This window comes from Ipomoea triloba, chromosome 12, assembly GCF_003576645.1.
Source record: "Ipomoea triloba cultivar NCNSP0323 chromosome 12, ASM357664v1".
NCBI classification, from domain to species: Eukaryota; Viridiplantae; Streptophyta; class Magnoliopsida; order Solanales; family Convolvulaceae; genus Ipomoea; species Ipomoea triloba.
The window spans coordinates 15,332,875-15,353,252 of NC_044927.1; the positions used below are offsets into that span (position 1 = coordinate 15,332,875).

A 20,378-nucleotide genomic window follows, 5' to 3' on the forward strand; every position below is an offset into this window, starting at 1 on the left:
ACATGGGTCATTGTATCATTGATTGTTGATTCCAATTATTATTAATCTTTATCATTAATTGCACAATACTAATTCACACTTATTAGTTAAAAAATGGTGATTACTATACTTGAATAAATGAAATAATAATATTAAATTTTGTAGCCTCGATTTAAAATCTATTATGTTAATATAATAATAATAATAATAATAATAATACTCCGTAGTAATAATAATCTAAAATTCTTAATATAATTTTCCTAATAATAATAATAATATAATAATAATAATCCATAACTCTTAATATAAGTTTGTAACTAAATTTTCCTATTAAATATGTTTATAAAGGTAATTATAAATATAGAATTGAGAAATTCCTATAATATTTTATTTAATTGATATTATTCCTAATATATTTTATCTAAAAGGCTTCCTTCCTTTTTTATAATATTGTTCCATATGTTAATCCGTTTAATATGCTAATCTATATAGGTAATTACCATATACTATTTACCATCTAAATAATCCGTGGTAATTACACTATATTTAACATCTAAATTTATTATGGTCATTAAACATAGATATTTCATTCTTACGATAATTTTATATATTTTTACTTCAGATAATGTGAATTACCCGTGCATTTCATTTGATTAATTTTGAATAAAATCTTAAAAATTATGACAACTAATGAATTAATATTGTTGTTCGTAATTAATATAAATTTTATCAAATCAGTTAACGAAATTGATAATACACATATTACATCCATAATTAGAGGAGATTAACAAAATTATGATAATTATTTCAATTCACGTATTATTATGGTAATTCACATATTATTACGTCCATATAATTATGTAAATTATTTCAATTCACGGATTATTACACATATAAAATTATGCTAATGGTTACTTTGGAATAAAATCTTAATAATTATGGTCATTGAGAAATTAGTTCAAACATTATACTTTTATTAAACGGTTTTTTATACTTGCCGTAATTTTATCTAATCAATTAAAGAAATTAATGGTACACATATTACGGACATAATTAAAGAAAATTAAACATACACATATATATTACGGATACAATTAAAGAAAATTAAACATACACATATTACGTCCATAATTAAACGAAATTAAAATATACATTATTTTTTTAATTATAATATATACTCCTTAATTACCATACTTATTCATAATACATGGACGTCATAATTAGCATAATATTAATCTATACTATATATAAAAACATAAGAATAGTAAAGGCATATTTTAAATTTTAAACAATAGTAAAGGTAAATTAAAAATAGAATGAAAATATTTCAATAATAATATTCTACATCATTAATTAAAAATAGAACAGAAATTAGGTAAAAATACCAGTGAATCTATTATTCTAATTGACTAATTAACTGAAAAAAAAAATCGACTAAAAATGAATCTGATGTTACTAATTGATTGAATATATAAAAGGAAATGAATATTAATAATTGACTGTAAATAAAAAAAATATCCATAATTAACTAAAATGAAAAATGAAATGGTCATATCATTGCAATTTAATTAAAAAAGGAAAACATTCTACATCATAAATAATAAAGGCATATTATAAACAATATTAAAGATAAATTAAAAAAGGAACGGAAATTAAAAATGAAACGAAAATATTTCAATAATAATATTCTACATCATCAATTAAAAATGGAACGAAAATTAGGTAAATATTACTACGTAATTCTTTTCATTTTTCCTAGATAAGGTTGCCTGATATTAATTTACACATAACAATCGGCACTAATAATTTAAAAAAATTAAAAGAAAAATAGAAGAACTACCGGAGACGTCTGTTTTTTTTTTTAATTTTATTATTATTATTATTATTATTATTATTTTTATTTAATTATTTTAATTAAAATTATTTAAAAAGTTTATTTTAAAATTAGTAACCACCATGTCATCACAATTGTAGGTAAACAGGTCAATTTGGACTTTTTTTTTTGAAAACATGTCAATTTGTACTTAATTGCATGAGTTTATATAGTTCAGGAATCCAATTGCATTCTTTTTGAGTTCGATGGCCTAATTGCAGTTTTGTGTGTAGTTCAGTGGTTTATTTGACCATTATTCCGAGAAAAATGATATTACTAATTGATTTAAAATATAAAAAGATCGTAATCTATATTCTATACTATATATAAAAGTAAAATCCTCCTATTTCATTCCCCTCCTAAACTTTTGTAGTCAATTAATGAAATATTTTATTGGTTAAATAATTAATAAAGCTTATTTGTTAAGAAAATGTAAAATAGAAATTAACTAATATCTATAAATTGATAATATGTATACTCACGTATCAACATTATTAATAAAAGTAAAATCATTTATCGGGAAAAGAAAAGGATATTACTAATTGATTGAAAATTATTTAAAAACTTTAATAGTTAATTATACTCTCCTTTTGAAAACTCCAAGTTATTTAAACTTTAAAAAAATTAATTGAACATGGGTTGTTAGATTTTTATAATAATCAAAATTAATTCATTCAAATATGGAGGAGGAAGATAAAACTAAATGCAATATGGGGAAAATGAATATACTTAAAGTATAAAAGTATAATTACACATATATTAGTGTAATTGACTAATAATAATTGCCTAATAATTATTATGATAATTAAGTTAAGCATTGGTCGTTGAATTTATTTTTATAATAATTACAATTAATTTATTTCTCATTTTCTCATATTTATTTTAGTAATAATATAATTATATAAGTCATATTACTTATAGATCTTTTTAAGATAATTTTAGACAAACAAGTCATATATTATTAATTAATTGAGTAATATTTTTGTACTAATCTTATAATCAAATAAATGTACACGTTCAATATTAGAATTTTTTATAATTTCATCTTTATTTTTATTATCTCAATATATAATAAAAACAATTTATCCACGCCCGGGTAATTGGACAATTATTTGTTCTAATTCAAAGGAAAACATCAGAAAACATAATCGATCCAATCAATTTCATCAATTGCGCTATATAATATTCGATGTTATAATATATATAACTGTATATTGATCCAAATATTCTTTAAATATTATAACAAATACTAGTTGTAGTAATAATATTGAGTAATAATATTGAGTGGATTAATGTAAAAATGCTACTAGGAGTTCGTAGGAATAGAACTTGATTTGTAATAACTAGACAATGACAATTTATACAAGAAGATTACAACCGATTTAGCTAATTTCGTGATGAGCGACAAGACTGAGTCAAAGCCCGCATGGTGGGCCACGGGGTTGGGTCAAATCTAGCCGCCTCAGCCCCGGAGAGGGCTCCGAGGCGAAACGGCGATCGCTCAAGGCTAGGCCCCGGATCCCCGCTCTCGAGTCCAGCCACCCAGGTAGCCTTATCCGGGTCCCTTGTCTTAGGCCCCCAAGTTTTCTATTTATCTTGGGTTGGTTCTAATATCTCTGTCATTAGTTATCAGAATTTACTATTTATGTTTTCCTTGTGTATATACACTAGGATTATATCATATGGGTGTAGGGATGGCAACGAGGTGGGGGCTAGGAATAGGGTCTCACTCCCCGCCCTCAAATTCAATTTCCATTCTCTGTCTCCTCCCCGATTTTTTTTTGGTAGAGTATAAAATAATATATGTTATTTTGATTATATAATTAGTTTGTAAGTTAGAGATATTTAAATATCCAATTAGCCTAATTGCCTAACATTCATCTAATTATCTCAAATAGAAGTACTACAAAATACTTCAAAACATTAAACAATACTTAAATATTAAAATTGTTATTTTACTTTCAAAAATTTCTTTGTTATTTAAAAAAAAATTGTTCAAATATTAAGTCCTTAACCAAAATACCAATATCAAATGTCCAAATTAAAAGACCCAAACTCCAAATATCCAAACATAAATACATAAGAACCAAAATACCAAATGTCCAAATATTCAATTTTTTCGCATAATCCGGCATTACGAGTTGCACAACCCAAAATACGAAAGTAGTTACAGAAATGCAAGTTTCAAGCATTACAAGTTGTACAAAAGTTAGTTTGCACGTTCTCACAGGAAGAACGGTTCTCATTTGATCCTGATTATATATATTTATACAATTAAGATAATCGGGGTCGGAGACACAGAGTACCATCCCCGTCCCTGGTAAGGATGGGAAAGCTCTCCTCATCTCCACCCCCATTCCTCAAAAAATTCCCCGTTCATATTGTTGTTGGGTTGAATTGTCATCCCTATATAGGTGTTTATAGAAATAATATTAATGTTAGAGAGCTCAAAATCAATTCGACTTAGTGTTACATTTTGTTAAGAATTCAAATTTATAGGGTGGCGAGGGTACCTGATTACTTGTACCTATTATTCGAGAGTGTACACGTAAACTCAGTATAATTATTTGTAAATCAAACGGAAAAAGTAAGAATTCAATATTGCGTAGTACAGTGAAGGTTGAAAGTAGTAATGTGGACAGCTCCCCCCTCCTCCCCCCATAATAAAAAATATAAAAAAATTAAAGAAATGAAAGAGTAAATGGATTACCTTTTATTCACATACTTGAATACAAACTTGTATTGGTAGCTAAGCTATCGCCCTCTATTTTTTCTTGACAACTTATATAGTACAAACAACATAATAGATACGAAATATATGTTATAAGGTAAAGAACATGATTGGTTATACAACAAACAGCACTGCAGATTCCTTAATCTGATGATGTTGAAAGAGGTGGAATTGAATTGAAAAATGGTTTATGATGGTAAAGGCACCCTCTTTCGGTACTCTGCCAAACCCCACAAAGGATAGATATTTCTATATGCTGCATAGTGCAACATGCAGTTCTTCATGAAAACTCCAGTAATTTCCTGAAACAAAAATGAAGAGTATGCATTCAGATTGTAGCTAGGTAGCACAACCTAACCTGTATTTGATGCTACATTGTGCTATTGCAGGTTAACTGTTGATTTCATAGGTTACCTGCTGAGGAAAGTCGCCATTTTCCATCTGAGAGTTTATTAAAAGTTTTGCTGCTCGGTGGAGTGGCCTTGGATCTCTATCTGCCTGTCACACAATCAAATGTTTGTAGATGCAATTTTTAATCATTTTTGTTAAAAGAATTTTACCAAATTAGTGTTTAGAAGAAGAAATTTACCTGGCCAGAATGAATCAACCCCATCATAGCCCATGCAGTTTGCACCAAATTTGAGCGGTTTCCTTCAAGCTGTCGATACACCTGCTTCCATAACTAAATAATTATTATCTTTTTCCAAAGAATATTTTGCTCTTATTACTTTTGTGACTAGAGGGCGTTGATCTAGGCATTAGGAAATGATAGGCAGAATTCAAGTATTACCTTGTCGGGACAAGAACGATAGCTTTCTCCCCAACCACCATCATCCCTCTGTGTTCTTAGCAGAAAATCAACACCTTTACGAACAGCTGCACAATTGTTATATGTTTTGCCTGCTGCTGCTAGACCTCCAAGGGCAAACCAACAGCCATATGTGAAGCATACACCCCAATTTCCATACCTAAGTTGACAGAATTTATCTTGTCATACAAAATGAAAACTAATATGGTAGAAATATTATTTGCAGCTCCAAAGCTTTAGTAAATTAATATACCATGAACCATCAGGCCTTTGATCATTTTCAAGGTATTTCGCAGCATTGGTGATGAAATTGTCTATCTCCTTTGTTCGGTGTCCAGGGTATAATTTTTTGAAAAGGACAAGGGCTTGAATTGATGAACCAGTGCACTCAACATACCTAGATGAACATTTCAGTTTGTTTCAAAAGCATTTTAATTGATTTGTGTACACTCTTAATAGGAGAAAACAACAATCATTAGTAGTGTAATTAGAGAGATAAATCTTACTCATGCTCAATAACAATGTCCGCGAAGAATTCTGTTGGATTGAGTAGCTGTGTAAATAAACCAAAAGAATTAAAAGTAAACTTCTCTGTTTGTAGCAGATAATAAATATATCTCAAAGCTTGTACCAAGTTATTATCATTATTTCACAGCAAACTGATTATCCCTTAGTTTTGTAGGAAAGATTACCTCCAACCACTCTGAGGCTCCAGCAGGCTCCCATGCGGCTAAACCACCGTTTTTGCTCTGCCATATTGTTTATAACGGAGATATTAGTAACCAAACACGTAAAATGTAATTGATTTACTATTTGATTTTATCATTTAAACAATCAAGTTAGACTTTCTTTTGGCAGTATGCTGAGTTGCAACATATTTGTGTTTCTAGGTATTAATAATTATTTTAAAGAGTACTTCCTATTTCTGAACATAAGAGAAACTAGGGATGCAATTTAATACTGATAAATTCACAACTTAATCCCTACCTGTAAGGAAAGCAATACATTAACCGCATCATATAATCGCTCAGGTTCCAATTGCTCACCAAAAATTTCAGTAGGCATGGTAGAGAATATAAGGCAACACTAAAATCAAAAGCAGAATATTAGAATGGTTTTATAATAGATGAGAATTATCATGATAATAGTAGAATTAGATACCTTTAATGCTTCAGCAGTGCAATCGGAAACTTGCCATCCATGATCTTGATCTGAAAATGTCCATGATCCTTTAGAAATGTGCCTATACATGCTCTTGAAATCACCAGAAGGATTATCCTTGACCTGTAAGAAAATTATGCATGTTAGTTCATGATAATTGAAATGAAAATTACAATAGGAATTTTTATGATTAACTGTTTTTAATGGGAGAAGCCAAATTATTAGGCTTCTGAGTCTCAGACCTGAGATTGTTTAATGAAATCATGTCCTCTTCGAAGAGTATCTTCTATTTCATCAGTCAAGTCACTAGCTAATAGTGCTTGGATGGCAAAACCAGTATCCCACTCCTGACTGCCAAAGCTCTGAAGTTCAATATCAACCATAAAAATAAGCCAATTTAAGTGATTTATATTATGAATGACCTTGAAAAAGCAAAGTTCGAAGGGAGGAAGAGATAATCACACAGACAGACATGGGCACACACACACACACACACACATATTGAAATTTCTTGAGTCAATAGCACTTCTATCAACCTGCATTTTCATTCCATCTTCAGCAACCCATAGGTAATCAGGGATCCTAGCAAGATGCTTTTTGAAATAGTCACCATTTGGATCCTCAGCCCAACAAGCAAGCATACACAAAACCTACATGGACAACACATGTTGGAATCTCCCACTTGTAATCATCACCATCAAATATGAATTGAATAATGCTGTGCAATTCCAGAAGTACTATTTTGCTTTACCTTTTCCACACACCCAATTGTGATATATCGACTGTTCTCATCTTCATAATGTATGTGTTTCATGGTAACTTCGAGAGCTTTTTGTCTCAACTTGTTGAAAGGCCAGCGAGTCAATAAAGGCTCAGTGAGTACATAACAACTATCCCAGATTAAGTCTTGTATCAAGGGATGAGGATAGTAGAGATCCTCCTGTATAGACAAGTTGTGTTTTAGAAATTCTATAAGAAGGTTAAAAAAAAGGAAAAAGTGTCAAATAGGCCACTGAACTTATCGCTTTTGTACAATTGGGCCATTGAACTTAAAAAGTGTGCAATTCAACCATCAAACAAGCAAAATTTGTGCAATTAGACCATTTTTACAAAATTTTTCTGGTAAAATCCAATTATATTACTAACATATATGTATTAAGAGTGTCATTTTCTTCTACCATACTAGTTGGGAGTCAATATTGAAATGTTTTAAACTCAAATTGAATTAAAAAAATTTGTAAAAATGGTCCAATTGCACAAATTTTGTTTGTTTGATGGTTGGATTGCACACTTTTTAAGTTCAATGGTCCAATTGCACAAAAGCGATAAGTTCAGTGGCCTATTTGACACTTTTTCCTAAAAAAAATGATGTACATGATTGATTTCACCTCTGATAAATTTACCTTTGCACACAAATGACATATTTTCCTCCAATTGATTTGCTCGTATGGCTCATCATAAAGCTCTTCCCTCAATTGTAAAATCAGAGGTGTAATTGGCCCCACAAATCTCTTACCATAGAGATAAGACATGGGCATGTAAACCATTCGGCAGTAACACCACATTTTTGCTACATTGAAAAAAAAAATACAGTTGGACTTGAGGACTGATCCTATAAATTCAATGTCTTCCAGATCCTAAGTCTTAGAAGATTGTAATTTCAACTTTTTTGTATGCCGAGTCCAATTAAAGAGATCATTGTTATCAGCTTGAGCTAGTTTACTATTTGGACCAGAATTTAAAGCAATTAAAAACTATCAAGTCACAACAAGTCGGGCCATTTCTTAAGACACCTTATAGAAATCATATCCTTTTCTTATCCATAATCAAGAGTCTTCATTTTAAGCATCAGCATGGCAATTTCTACCTACCTGGATGCATAGGAAGAAAAGAAGGAAGGAGCCAAAATTCAGGAGGCATTGGGTTACTTCCTGTCCAGTCAAATACTCCGAGAATCTGAAGATAGATAAAACAAAGATTTATCAGCAAGAGCTTGGCATAAATGTAGTCATAAGTAATTAAGAAGTTTCAAAATCCTTAATACAGTCATACCGAGAGCCAAGTCTTTCCCCAGGAAGGAATGGCTTTAACAGTACCATGATCAAGAATCCATTTCCTTGCTCTAGCACAGGCATTGTTCTCACCCCCATCCGGCCCTTCTCCAAGAATACGCATACAGATGTAGCTCAGTGCAGTACAGAACATAGTGCTGTGGCCTTCTATGTGAAATCCCCACCCACCATCTTCATTCTGAATCGCGCAAAATGCCATTTATTAGGAAAGCAAAACACTAGAAAAACTATTATTGTTTCCAGACCAAAGTTTATATACCTGGTGACAGTATATGTATCGAAGAATCTCTCTGCGGTGTTCTGCCGGGAAAACTGTATTAAGGTGACCGGTGATGTACATGCACATAACCTGAAAGTTGGTTTTCAAGAAAAGGGTGAATGATGAGATTACGCATTTCGTCAAACACTTAGGGAGCAAGGTAACTGACCAGAGGTGGAAGAAAGAACAGGGGACCGGCATTTTCAGCAGGCCAGTGGCCATCACTGGCTTGCAAGGCTGAGAAGAAATGGACTGCTCTTCTCAGTGCAGCAGTGGCCGTTTCATGGGTGATTTCTTCTCCATCTTCCACCTTCACTGGTGGAATTGTCTGCTTGAAATTCTTCTCTCGCAGGAACTGTATTAAAATAAACCGAATTATCAACTATACAATATCAAATGTAAATTATTAGGACAATTTTCTTTTTCTTTCAAAAATAGCTTTGTAGAATTGTAGTTCATAAATAAAAACTTCTTTTTTAGAAACTCTGATTTTTTTTTTAAAGAAAAGTATGCAACTGCTAGTTGAAGAGTGACTAATTGTTTGACAATTTTGGTAGGTAAAATTTTTATTGTTTATGACACTATGTTGGTACCTTACAATAAACCACATGATCAACATAGTTTCCATACATGTTTTCAGTGGGATTTGAACCCCACACCATCTCCTCTACTTACAACTGTTAGACGACGAACCAATTACGCTAAATCTTAAGGACTAATGAGAACGGGTAGTTATATTAGTAATTTGCAAATTTATTAGTATATTTAACAAGTTTAAAAAATAGCTAATTATTGAGACATTAATATCAACAGCATGTGGTTCCAATCAAATCAGGGTCTTCCTTAGATAAGAAGGTGCAAACAAGCATAAGTATACACAATCTATTATAGAGTGCACACGATTTACTCCAAGATCTCCATCACCATTAAAACATGCTTAATAGTAGATTGTGTGCACTCATATTTGATTGCATGCATGTTCTCATCTATAATCCTGAATATATATATAGATTATAGATATATTGATATGCACAGATGCACTAGCAATATAATTATATATAATAGAAGACCAGAAGTCTTCCACTTTCCAAGTCTTCGATTCCACTCCACACAATCTACACAATCTGACTGGATATTTAATCCTTAGTTTACTGATGATTTGATTTGACTAATCTTACCATTAAATTAAATACCCCGAAACAAACACATGCATCTGAAAATGAAGTGTTACTATACCTGATTTCGCCAAAGAAGATCGCCGCTAGGCTTAACCATGTACCGGTTGTTCCAGAACTCACGGCGGGCCGCTTCCATCTCAGCCCATTCTTCCGGCGTTCCGGCGTTAGGGTCGAACTCCCATATTTGCCGCCCCACGTAGTTGTTGGTGCTATACAAGTACGCCTCATTTCCACCCTCTGCAATTCTAAGCCTCCACATTTTTTATTCTTTTTTTTTTTTTTTGAGTTAATTAAGGTTGTTGATGACTATATTCCACGAAAACAACGTTGTCCCTTTGGCAAGATGCTTCCTGCTTTTCGTCCAATATTCGGCGACCATAACAAGAGCATGATTAAACACCCATGCAGTGCGAGAGTTAATTACTTAATTACTTTCAATGAATTTTATTTTATATATATATATATTCTTGTCAAGACCAGCAACTATGGCTGGATCGAGTAGGAAAAGTTGAGTTTTTAACTTTATTTTTCATGGGGTTCGGGAGATAGGTACGTTTAAGAAACTTAGAACGAATATCTAGATAGTAATCGAGTTAATGGTATGTTTTAATTTGAGAAAATTTTGATTTAAAATATAAAATTTAATTTCTTTTACCATAGACCATAGTATATGTTTGAGAAAATGAAAAACGAAAAAAATGAGAAGATATATGTACGTACCTTTTGAATTAAGGGAGCAGTAGTAAATTAAAATTGTTGAGTGTTATGAGAATGAATGAATGGAGTACGTGAAAACAATGGAAGTTTGGGGGGTCTGACCTTTATAGCCTCGCACCAATTAAGCTGCTGCAACCAAACTTATTAGTGTTACAGATCAGATATGCATGAGTGCATAGAAGAGAGGAGTTTGTGGAATATGATGGTGTGGATCAGCCGAACAAGGTACGCAGATATATATAGAAATTGATGGAAGGATAAAATGGAGATTTCACTATATATTTCACTGTGCTACCGATATACTTTATGCTATTTGTCAACTTTTCCGCATTTTAATATGTACAAATCAAAATCAACTATGAGAGAAGTCTTCTATATATACTTTTGTCCTATCAGTGAATATGACTGATGATAATTACATTTTTATACCTTTCCGGCTTTCCTTATCTTATATTCTTCAATACCCTAGCTGCAAACATCCATATACACCACATATACTATGCATGCATGCATACATACATACATACATAGGGTTCCTGTGCGATTCGTCTTCTTTGGTGCAGTTGTGCCGTTGCTTAGGTGCGTAATTTTCTTTCTTAAGTTGCGTGGTTTGTGTGCTTAAGGTGCATGATTTGTATGCTTAAGGTGCCTGAGTTTTTGAAACTTGAAGTGCACTATTTTAAGACCTTAGGCGCTTGATTTGTGTTCTTAAGGTGCGTGGTTTGTGTACTTAAGGTGCATCATCCTAAAGCTTTAGGTGCGCGTGATTTGTGTTTTTAAGGTGCTTTGTTTGTGTGCTTAAGGTGCGTGGTTTGTGTACTTAAGGTACACCATTATAATGCTTAAGGTGCGTGGTTTGTGTACTTAAGGTACACCATTGTAATGTTTAAGGTGCGTAACTGCACAACCGCACGGGAACCTTTCACCGCACCTAAACTCTTCCCTATATATATATATATATGAAAATGACCCCGTTTAGTTTTTGCTCCATCAGATCTTGCAGAATCCTTCCCCCATGAGAACAAAAGACTAATGGTCATGATTTTTTAGACTTGTTAGATTATTTATTTACGTATAATTATGGAGGGATAAATTAGTAACTTTTTGTGCATTTAGAATCTGATATTATTATTTGTGGGTATTATGCATGATTTTAGGAGGTATGTTTTTTTGTAAGATAGATTGTATTTTCTAGTACAATTTTATTTTTGGTAGGATTGTGTACTCCCAATTCCATACGTGCACACTTCATATATCATCAATGTGCATTCTAGTATAGATTTGATCATGTGCATCTATAAATGTGTACATCTAGGGCTAAGGTACACACACACACACATATATGAGAAATTATCATTTTGGTCTCTCAATTGTTTTTCAACTGTCCATGTAGTCCCTAGTTTTCGATTTCAACTAATTTGGTCATCGAATTGTTTAAAATTTTATCAATTAAACCCTTCGAGGATCAAATTGAAGAAATTTTAAAAATGGGAAAATCACCATTTTGGTCCATCAGAAGTGTTTAATTGATGAAATTTTAAACAATTCGATGATCAAATTAGTTGAAATTGAAAAGTAGGGACTACATTGATAGTTGGGGAACAATTGAGGGATCAAAATGATCATTTCCCCATATATATATATATACACACACACACACGCGATCATCTATAACTGTGTACATCCAGGGCCAAGGCGCGCACACACACATATATATATGATCATCTATAAATGTGTACATTCAGGGCCAAGGTGCATGCACACACACACACATACAAATACCAATTTTCCTTTTGATAATAGTTGTGGGACTAAAATTGGTATTTTGTGTGTGTGTGTGTGTGTGTATAAATACCAATTTTGGTCCCACAACTATTATCAAAATGACAATTTTGGTTCACATGTTTAATTTCTATCAATTTTGGTCTCACGACTATTGTTTTAGTACCAATTTTCATCCACGACTATTGTTTTAGTGCTAAAACTCATCGCGCCGGTCACACATACGTATAAAACGTACAAAAATCTAAAATTGTTAAGGGTATTTTCGTCATTTTCAATTTAATATTTTAATTTGAGCATGAATAAATGGATTTAAGTCTTAAGATCGATCAAAATTCACAGTTTTTCTCCCCATTTTATCTTAATTTGAGGAGAAAAACTGTGAATTGTGATCGATCTTAGGGCTTAAATCTCTTTCATGCTCAAATTGGAATATTGAGTTGAAAATGACGAAAACACCTTTAAAAATTTTAGATTTAGGGACGTTTTAAACGGATGGGTAACCAGCGTGATGAATTTTGGCACTAAAACAGGAGTCATGGATGAAAATTGGTACTAAAACAATAGTCGTGGGACCAAAACTGGTAGAACGAAATTAAACATGTAGACTAAAATTGTCATTTTGCTTTTAGTCGTGGGACTAAAATTGGTATTTGATATATATATATATATATAACAACTCTTGTTTTACTATTAAATAACTTTACTTTATGTTAAATAATTTAATATAAAAGTAAATAGCCAAGTATTTAATTTTATTCATTAATGGAGTTATGATATTGTTAGTATGTAAATTAATTAAAGTAATATATTTATAATCAAATTATTATAATTATATTTAGTTTAATTAATTTAGTATTTGGTTAATTTATTATTGGCATATGTTGGTTCATTTATTATTTAAAACATTGTATTTAAGATGTGAGAGATGTGTGAGCTATTTTTGTGGAGTGGTTGATCATGTTTACAAAATGAGTGGATGAGAAAATTTCTCATCACTCTTCCAGGAGTTATGCGTGAGTGTGATGAGATCACGGGATTAACTCCCTATTTACATGGTGAATACATGGGATTAACTCCCTATTTATATGGTGAAAAATGTGGAATTAATTTCCCTAGTTTTAGGTGTCTAATACTCTATAAATAGGGAACTATGTAAGGAAGAAAGTGAAGTTTCCAAAACGGGAAAAATAATACTTCGTAATATTATTCTGAAAGGTGCTACAAAGGATTATTTGGAAGGTGCTGCAAGAAAATTTTAAAATAGGAAAAGATTAGTATACTATTTGAAGAAGTCAGTTCCACTTTATATTAGTACAAGTTGTGTTAAAATTCAGGTTGGTTACAATTTGTTTAATTGACAGAATTAGTTCAAACTATATTTGTAAACTTTTTTTTTATAGAGTTATTTATGAGGTTAATATTTAAATAGGTGATAGTATAGACTTAGTTTTTTAATTCGTTGAAATTTATAATTGTAAAAACCAGCGGGTTGATCTAGTGAAAAAAAAAATTGGCGTGACCCCGCAAATTAGGAGATATTCTTCAACTGCGTTATCAAATTCAGTTGTGTAGTTATCTTGGCGCTTCTTTTATTACTTATTATTATGTTACATATCTCCATTACATGCATAATTTCAGATGTCTAGACTAACTTTTTGACTATATTATGTATTAAATAATTTAATGTTTAATGTTTACTCCCCTAATAGTTAACATCAATGTTTATATTGCTAGCCAATAGAAGTGTGACACAGAGGAATTTACAAAACCTAACTTTTATATATATATATATATATAATTTTATGAACCAAAGTTCAAGTTGACCTAGATTTATGAGTAATGTTTATAAGCATATATAATATATAATATTTGGAATTGCAAAGTAACACAAAGACGGGAATATTGCTTTTAATTTATCAAAGACAAGATTTATAAAATATATCATGGAAAAATTTAAACTAGCTTACCTTATTGAATTATTGTAACTTTTTTTTAAGTTAAGGACACAAGATAAGCTTTACCCAATATACATTCTTGAATAGTATTTATAAATTTTTGATGTGAGTATGTCACCCAAAAAGAAGACAAGACTCATAAAATATGTGATTTCAAATTTTCAAATAATTCTATTATAGGATGCATTCAATGACAAGATTGCAGACTGTAGCATGATGTATATTTATCATCCATAAAATATGATTTAATGTTCGCCATAATTAAACTTTACCAAATTCAGCCGGCCCCGCCCCGCAGTACACGTTTATATGTCTGAAAAAAAAATTAAACGTGTTTAAGAAAATAAAATAAAAATTTTACGCCTTGCCTACGTTTTAGTTAAAGTTGCAGTAGAGCTGTAGATGTGTGCAATCCGTTAATTGAACTATTTTAACCAAAATTTTTACAAATTTAACTGTTTTTCAGACTAAAATTTGTATTATCGAATTAACCAAATTGAAGATTTTCGGTTAATTAGTCCGTTAATCGAAGTTTTTTAAGTTAAAGTTTTATATCTTTAAAATAATACATATAATAATAAATTCAATTAAACTAATACCTATAATAAATCAATAAGAAAATATACAAACACAATACTATAACAACATTACAAACATAAAAACACAAATTATAAAGTCCAAACGGCCATCTATATATTTAATTTTATATATATATATATATATATAATTTGGGTTAATCGATTGTTTTTAAACCAAATTAATTGCTCACCGAAATTTTACAAATCCTGTAATTATTAACCGAACCGAAGTTTTTGAATTAAAGAATGATTAACCAAATTTTTAAACCGAATTAATTGCTCACCGAAATTTTACAAATCCTGTAATTATTAACCGAACCGAAGTTTTTGAATTAAAGAATGATTAACCAAAATTTTTTGATTTGGTTAGTTAACCGAAGAATTATCTTGACAAAATGGCATGTATATTTAATTTTTTGGGTGTAACCCAGGGTCTCCACCGTCGGACACAATGGCTAGCCTGGAGATTTAAGGCTGCTCCATACCCAAAGCCAAGGATCGAACCCTTGACCTCTGGTTAAGGATGAATGAGTCCCTTCCACTCAACCACACCCTCCAGGTTCATATATATATATATATATATGGGATGGTTCACGTGTGAAATTTGAACATTTGATCTAATCTAAAATGAAGGATTTTTTTTTAAATAAATAAACAAAAAAAATGCTTCCTAGAGTTATCTTCATTTAATTTTCAAAGTTATGCATATTAAGTCAATGTTATGCACCTAAAGAATGAAAATTATGCACTTGTAATTTCAAAGGTATGCGCCTAGAAAATTATGCACTTGTAATTTCAAAGGTATGCACCTAAAACAGTAAAGTTATACACCTTAAAGTGCAAAAATGACATTTTGAAGTTATGCATCCAACAAAGGAAAATGATGCACACAAATAAAAAAGTAAATATTCATTAGAAGATAAATCATGCACTCAAAAAAAGAAACAATATGCACTCAAAGAAAGAACAATATGCACCCAAAAAAGTAACAATATATACCAAAAGAAGGAAAATAATGCACCCAAAGAAAAACTAAATATTCACTAGAAGATAAATCACACTCAAAGAATGAACTATATGCGCCCAAAGAAAGAACAATATGCAATATGCGCCCAACGAATTAACAATAGCCACCAAAATTATTCTTTACTCTTAGTGTTATTACAAGAAACACTGAACTCATTATAATCATTAAATGGGTTGAATATAATGTGTAGTACATACAACAATAATAAGTATCAATATAATGGGTTTTCCCTACCTTGTTCGTTTTATTGTGTTCTTTTATCTCTCTCTCTCTTCACCTAAGATTTTTCATTTTTAATTTGTATATTATATATATTTCTTCCCCTTAAGTCAATAGATGTGAATAATAAAATAAATTGTTGCATACAATACAAATTTAGAAGAAACAAGGGATATGATGAATATATACTTAGCTCTAACCTCACATGGTGACTTTGACTTGGTGTGATAGTCCCTCCTTATATTGGAGCACTTATATAGTAAAAAAATTTAACTAAAAAATCTAAAGATAAATAAAAATAATTCATGAATATAAATGTTGATTTGTTCCGAGACTAATGATAAGAAATCATTATATTATGGACCATGATCTACTTGTAAGGTCAATCATTGGCATAAGGTATATTTTCAATATATTAAAAGTTCATTTTTAATACGTTGAACGTTTTTTTTTTCAAGGTATATTATTTGTGTACTGAATGTTCATTATTTGGTATACTACCAAATAATTGACTTTCAATATACAAATAATGTCAGTATATTAAAAATAAACATTTATTAATGTTCACCGTATAACTTTTTAAGATAATAAATTTAAGTTTAAATTGTCAATATTTAATTAGTTTATTTTATATTGATTAATAAGTAGATTATTTTTTAATGTAAGAAGAGTTACGGAATCAGTCATTCATGTTCAGTAATGAATATTTATTACTAGGTCGGGAGGTATGGGAAAAATTGGGAGGGAAAATAATATTATTTGTTTTTTTCCATGATTGTGCTAACATTTATTCTTCATTTGACCTTTTCCACTTCGTTTTATTCTTTAGTATCTAAGAGAGTAAGAGAGATCCATAGGATTGTCATTGTCGATAAATGCTAAAAATGAAGACAAAAAAGAAGTCTTTAATAGGGAAAAAGCTACCAAAATGGATCAAATTTTACTTGGTCATAATTATTGGCTAAATAATAATAAGATGGACACTCAACATTCAAGATCGCATGCATTATGTACATACAGACATGTATATGTATATGTATATGTATCATGCATGTATGCATGTATAGCATTTATATATATGTGTGTGTGTATGTGTGTGCTTCTTTACCAAAAAGTTGGACCGAGTTGGTAAATATTGTGGTTAGATGAGCAATTAGCATTATATTATTGGTTGTGATGAGAATCCAACTACCATACCAAAGATTGTGCTTCTAAAACTATCTTAAAGAATAAATTGTATATATACTTCTAAACAAATTTTGGGCAAGTACCACTAAGAAGATCTTGTGCAACATGCTTGACTAAGTGGTGCTAGTAAAAATTGAACTTGAATTTGTAACTACTCAAGTACAAAAATTATGTTGTACCTACTTGACCATCATATCCATTTTGAAACAATATATATAACATATATTTAACTATAAGAAGATAATATAATTAAAGAAAAATTGCATTTTTCGTCCCTAAGTTATTGGGTAAATGTAGAATTCGTCTTAGCTAAGTGTTGATCGTACCGTGTTCACTTTTTGCTCCTAAGTTATTATTGGCGTTGCATTTTTTGTTCTTTTATTAACTTTTCGTGCTCACTTTTCGTCCCTGAGTTATACTAAAGTTGTAAATTTCGTCTCTAATGTTTTGTTAGTAAAGGGATGAAAAGTGAAACGCTAATGATAACTTAGTCACGAAAAGTTAGCATGTCCAACACTTAGAAACGAATTCTACAATTATTGTATAACTTAAGGACGAAAAGTGAAATTTTTTCTTAATAATTAAACAACAATGTTTTCTGTATTATCACTTTGTATCAAAATGTACATCATGTATTGTTTGTGTTTTTTTTTTCTTTTTCTTTTTCTTTTTCTTTTTCTATCACATATAACTTGAAACTTTTTTTATTTTTGATGTAGAATCTCAGGTCTATATTATTAAAGTATAAAGTCGTTCGTGGCACATCAAATAATTTTAGCATCCGTTGTGTGTTATAGACTTTTCATTTATATATACATAGCTTGAAATTAGATTCCAAGTATACAATAAATGCATCATTGAAAATAAAAATAGGCTGGAAATATAGAGTGAATTGGACTGAAAGTAGGCATCTTTTTTGGGTCAATTTCCACAATCACACGAAGCTTTATATTGACTATGGACTTTTGACTATGGAGTATTATTTGACTCTATAAGTTTTTAATATAAGTTCAATAATATCAATAGTTATTCTGTGAACCGTGATCCACACAGCTGTGTAAACCACGGTCTAAAAACGACGTCGTCTTGCACAATTTTTATTTTTATTTTTTTCACTCGACCTGCTACAATATACATTTTTATAACTCATAATGTACATTATTCTAATACATAATATACATTATTTTTCCCTCAAAGTTTAATTATTCGCACTTATAATAATGTACATTATTCTAACATATAAAGTGCATTATTCTAACACATAAAATACATTATCTTACTCCAGAAATTTCACTATTCTAACACATAATGTACATTATTCTAACTCATAAAACTTAGCGACACCGTTTTGAATCGTGGTCCACACAGTAGTGTGGATGTAATTTGCCGTTCAATATAGTTAAAATTAAGAATATTTGCGGAATTACCTTCCAATTTTATTGTCAACCATTTCGGCAACTAAGACAGCTCAATTGCATCATTGCAAGTGGTGATCTTTTTTATTTTTTATAAAAAATATTTTTTATTTCTTAAAATGATGAAATTTCAGGTCATAGAAAATATCAAGAGTATAATGATAAACAATATAATAAAATTAGACTACAATAAGTGGCAAAGCCACAAGCTGCCCCTGTCCCCACTATATATATATATATATATATATATATACTAAATATACTAAAATTTAATCAAAGGTTAATTTGGATTAGATGGTTAGACCATTGTATTATTTCCAACCAATACTAATAGTGAGAGTTTTAATTGAATTTTTTATTCGTTTCCAATTTTTTAGTATTAATAGTGTGAATTTTAATTGGATTTTTTATTTGTAACATTGTGATTTTTTTAATATTAATAGTGAGATGAATGATTTATAATATGTTTTCTATTCAAATTATTTTATCAAATTAATTATGTTTTATATTTTTTTTAAATATTTTTTTATCTTGATGTATTTTGATTTTTCATCACTTGTCAACAATATTTATGATGCGGTATCTAAGTTTTTCATTTTTTTTTTTCAAAATATCTCGTTAATTTTAATTTTGCGTCCCCGTTGCAGAAAATTTATGACCCGCCACTAATTACAATGAATTGGGTCCATCTTGAAATATTAAAAAATTATATTGCATGTGAAAAACTTGCTAACATTTTTAGTCTTCACTGTATTGATCTAAAAATTGGTGTGAGGCAAATCTCGAATATGTAACACTTTTTTTTTTTTTAATGAATCAATATGTATTATATTTTTGGTGAAAGTTATTACTGATTCCTTAAAAAAATTATTAACGAAAATATAATATTTTTTATGGGTCAAAAAACATTACAATTTCGTTGAAAACTATTACTAGTTCATGAAAAAGTATTAACGAAAATGTAATACTTGTTAAGTCAAAAATAAATAAATAAATAAATAAATAAATAAATAAATATATATAGGACTGCGTTCAAATGAAAACACACCGCTCAAGAGAGAACTGAGAACCAATCGCAGCGCGCCACGTGTCCAGATGTAGTTGCACCTAAGGTTATAACTAGGTGCACTTAGGTGCATAAATGTTAACAAGGTAAATTACTTGCATTTGCAAGTGAAAATAGGTGCACAAGTGCATGTAAAATGTATTATATGTGCAAGTAAAATGTACATTGAGCATCAATACTAAGTGCACCTAACGTTATAACTAGTTGCACCTAATGGTATAATTAGTTGCACCTAATAGTATAATTAGTTGCACCTAGGTGCACGAATGTTAACAAGGTAAATTACTTGGACTTGTAAGTGAAAATAGGTGCACTTGTAAGTGATTTTACTTGCACGTTTTACTTGCAAATGTGCACCAACTATTTG

General features: G+C 30.2%; 1 protein-coding gene across 2 annotated transcripts; it reads right to left on the minus strand.

Annotated features, from left to right (window-relative positions):
* Positions 1-4,533: 4,533 nt before the first annotated feature.
* On the minus strand, positions 4,534-10,977 carry LOC115998581 (beta-amyrin synthase). 2 transcript variants are annotated; one of them, XM_031238186.1, is made up of 19 exons: positions 10,881-10,977; positions 10,120-10,411; positions 9,053-9,238; positions 8,884-8,973; positions 8,605-8,802; positions 8,424-8,508; positions 7,956-8,122; positions 7,304-7,492; positions 7,089-7,202; positions 6,795-6,914; positions 6,553-6,675; positions 6,379-6,477; positions 6,084-6,140; positions 5,898-5,944; positions 5,645-5,788; positions 5,374-5,551; positions 5,173-5,253; positions 4,998-5,081; positions 4,534-4,885 (listed from the first exon to the last, which is right to left on the minus strand). In XM_031238186.1, the coding sequence occupies exons 2-19, from the start codon at positions 10,318-10,320 to the stop codon at positions 4,772-4,774; spliced, it is 2,277 nt and encodes a 758-aa protein (XP_031094046.1). In that variant the 5' UTR covers positions 10,321-10,411; positions 10,881-10,977; the 3' UTR covers positions 4,534-4,771. The 2 variants fall into 2 exon arrangements, with proteins under 2 accessions (XP_031094046.1, XP_031094045.1); XM_031238185.1 differs by having other exon boundaries at positions 10,782-10,968.
* Positions 10,978-20,378: the final 9,401 nt, after the last annotated feature.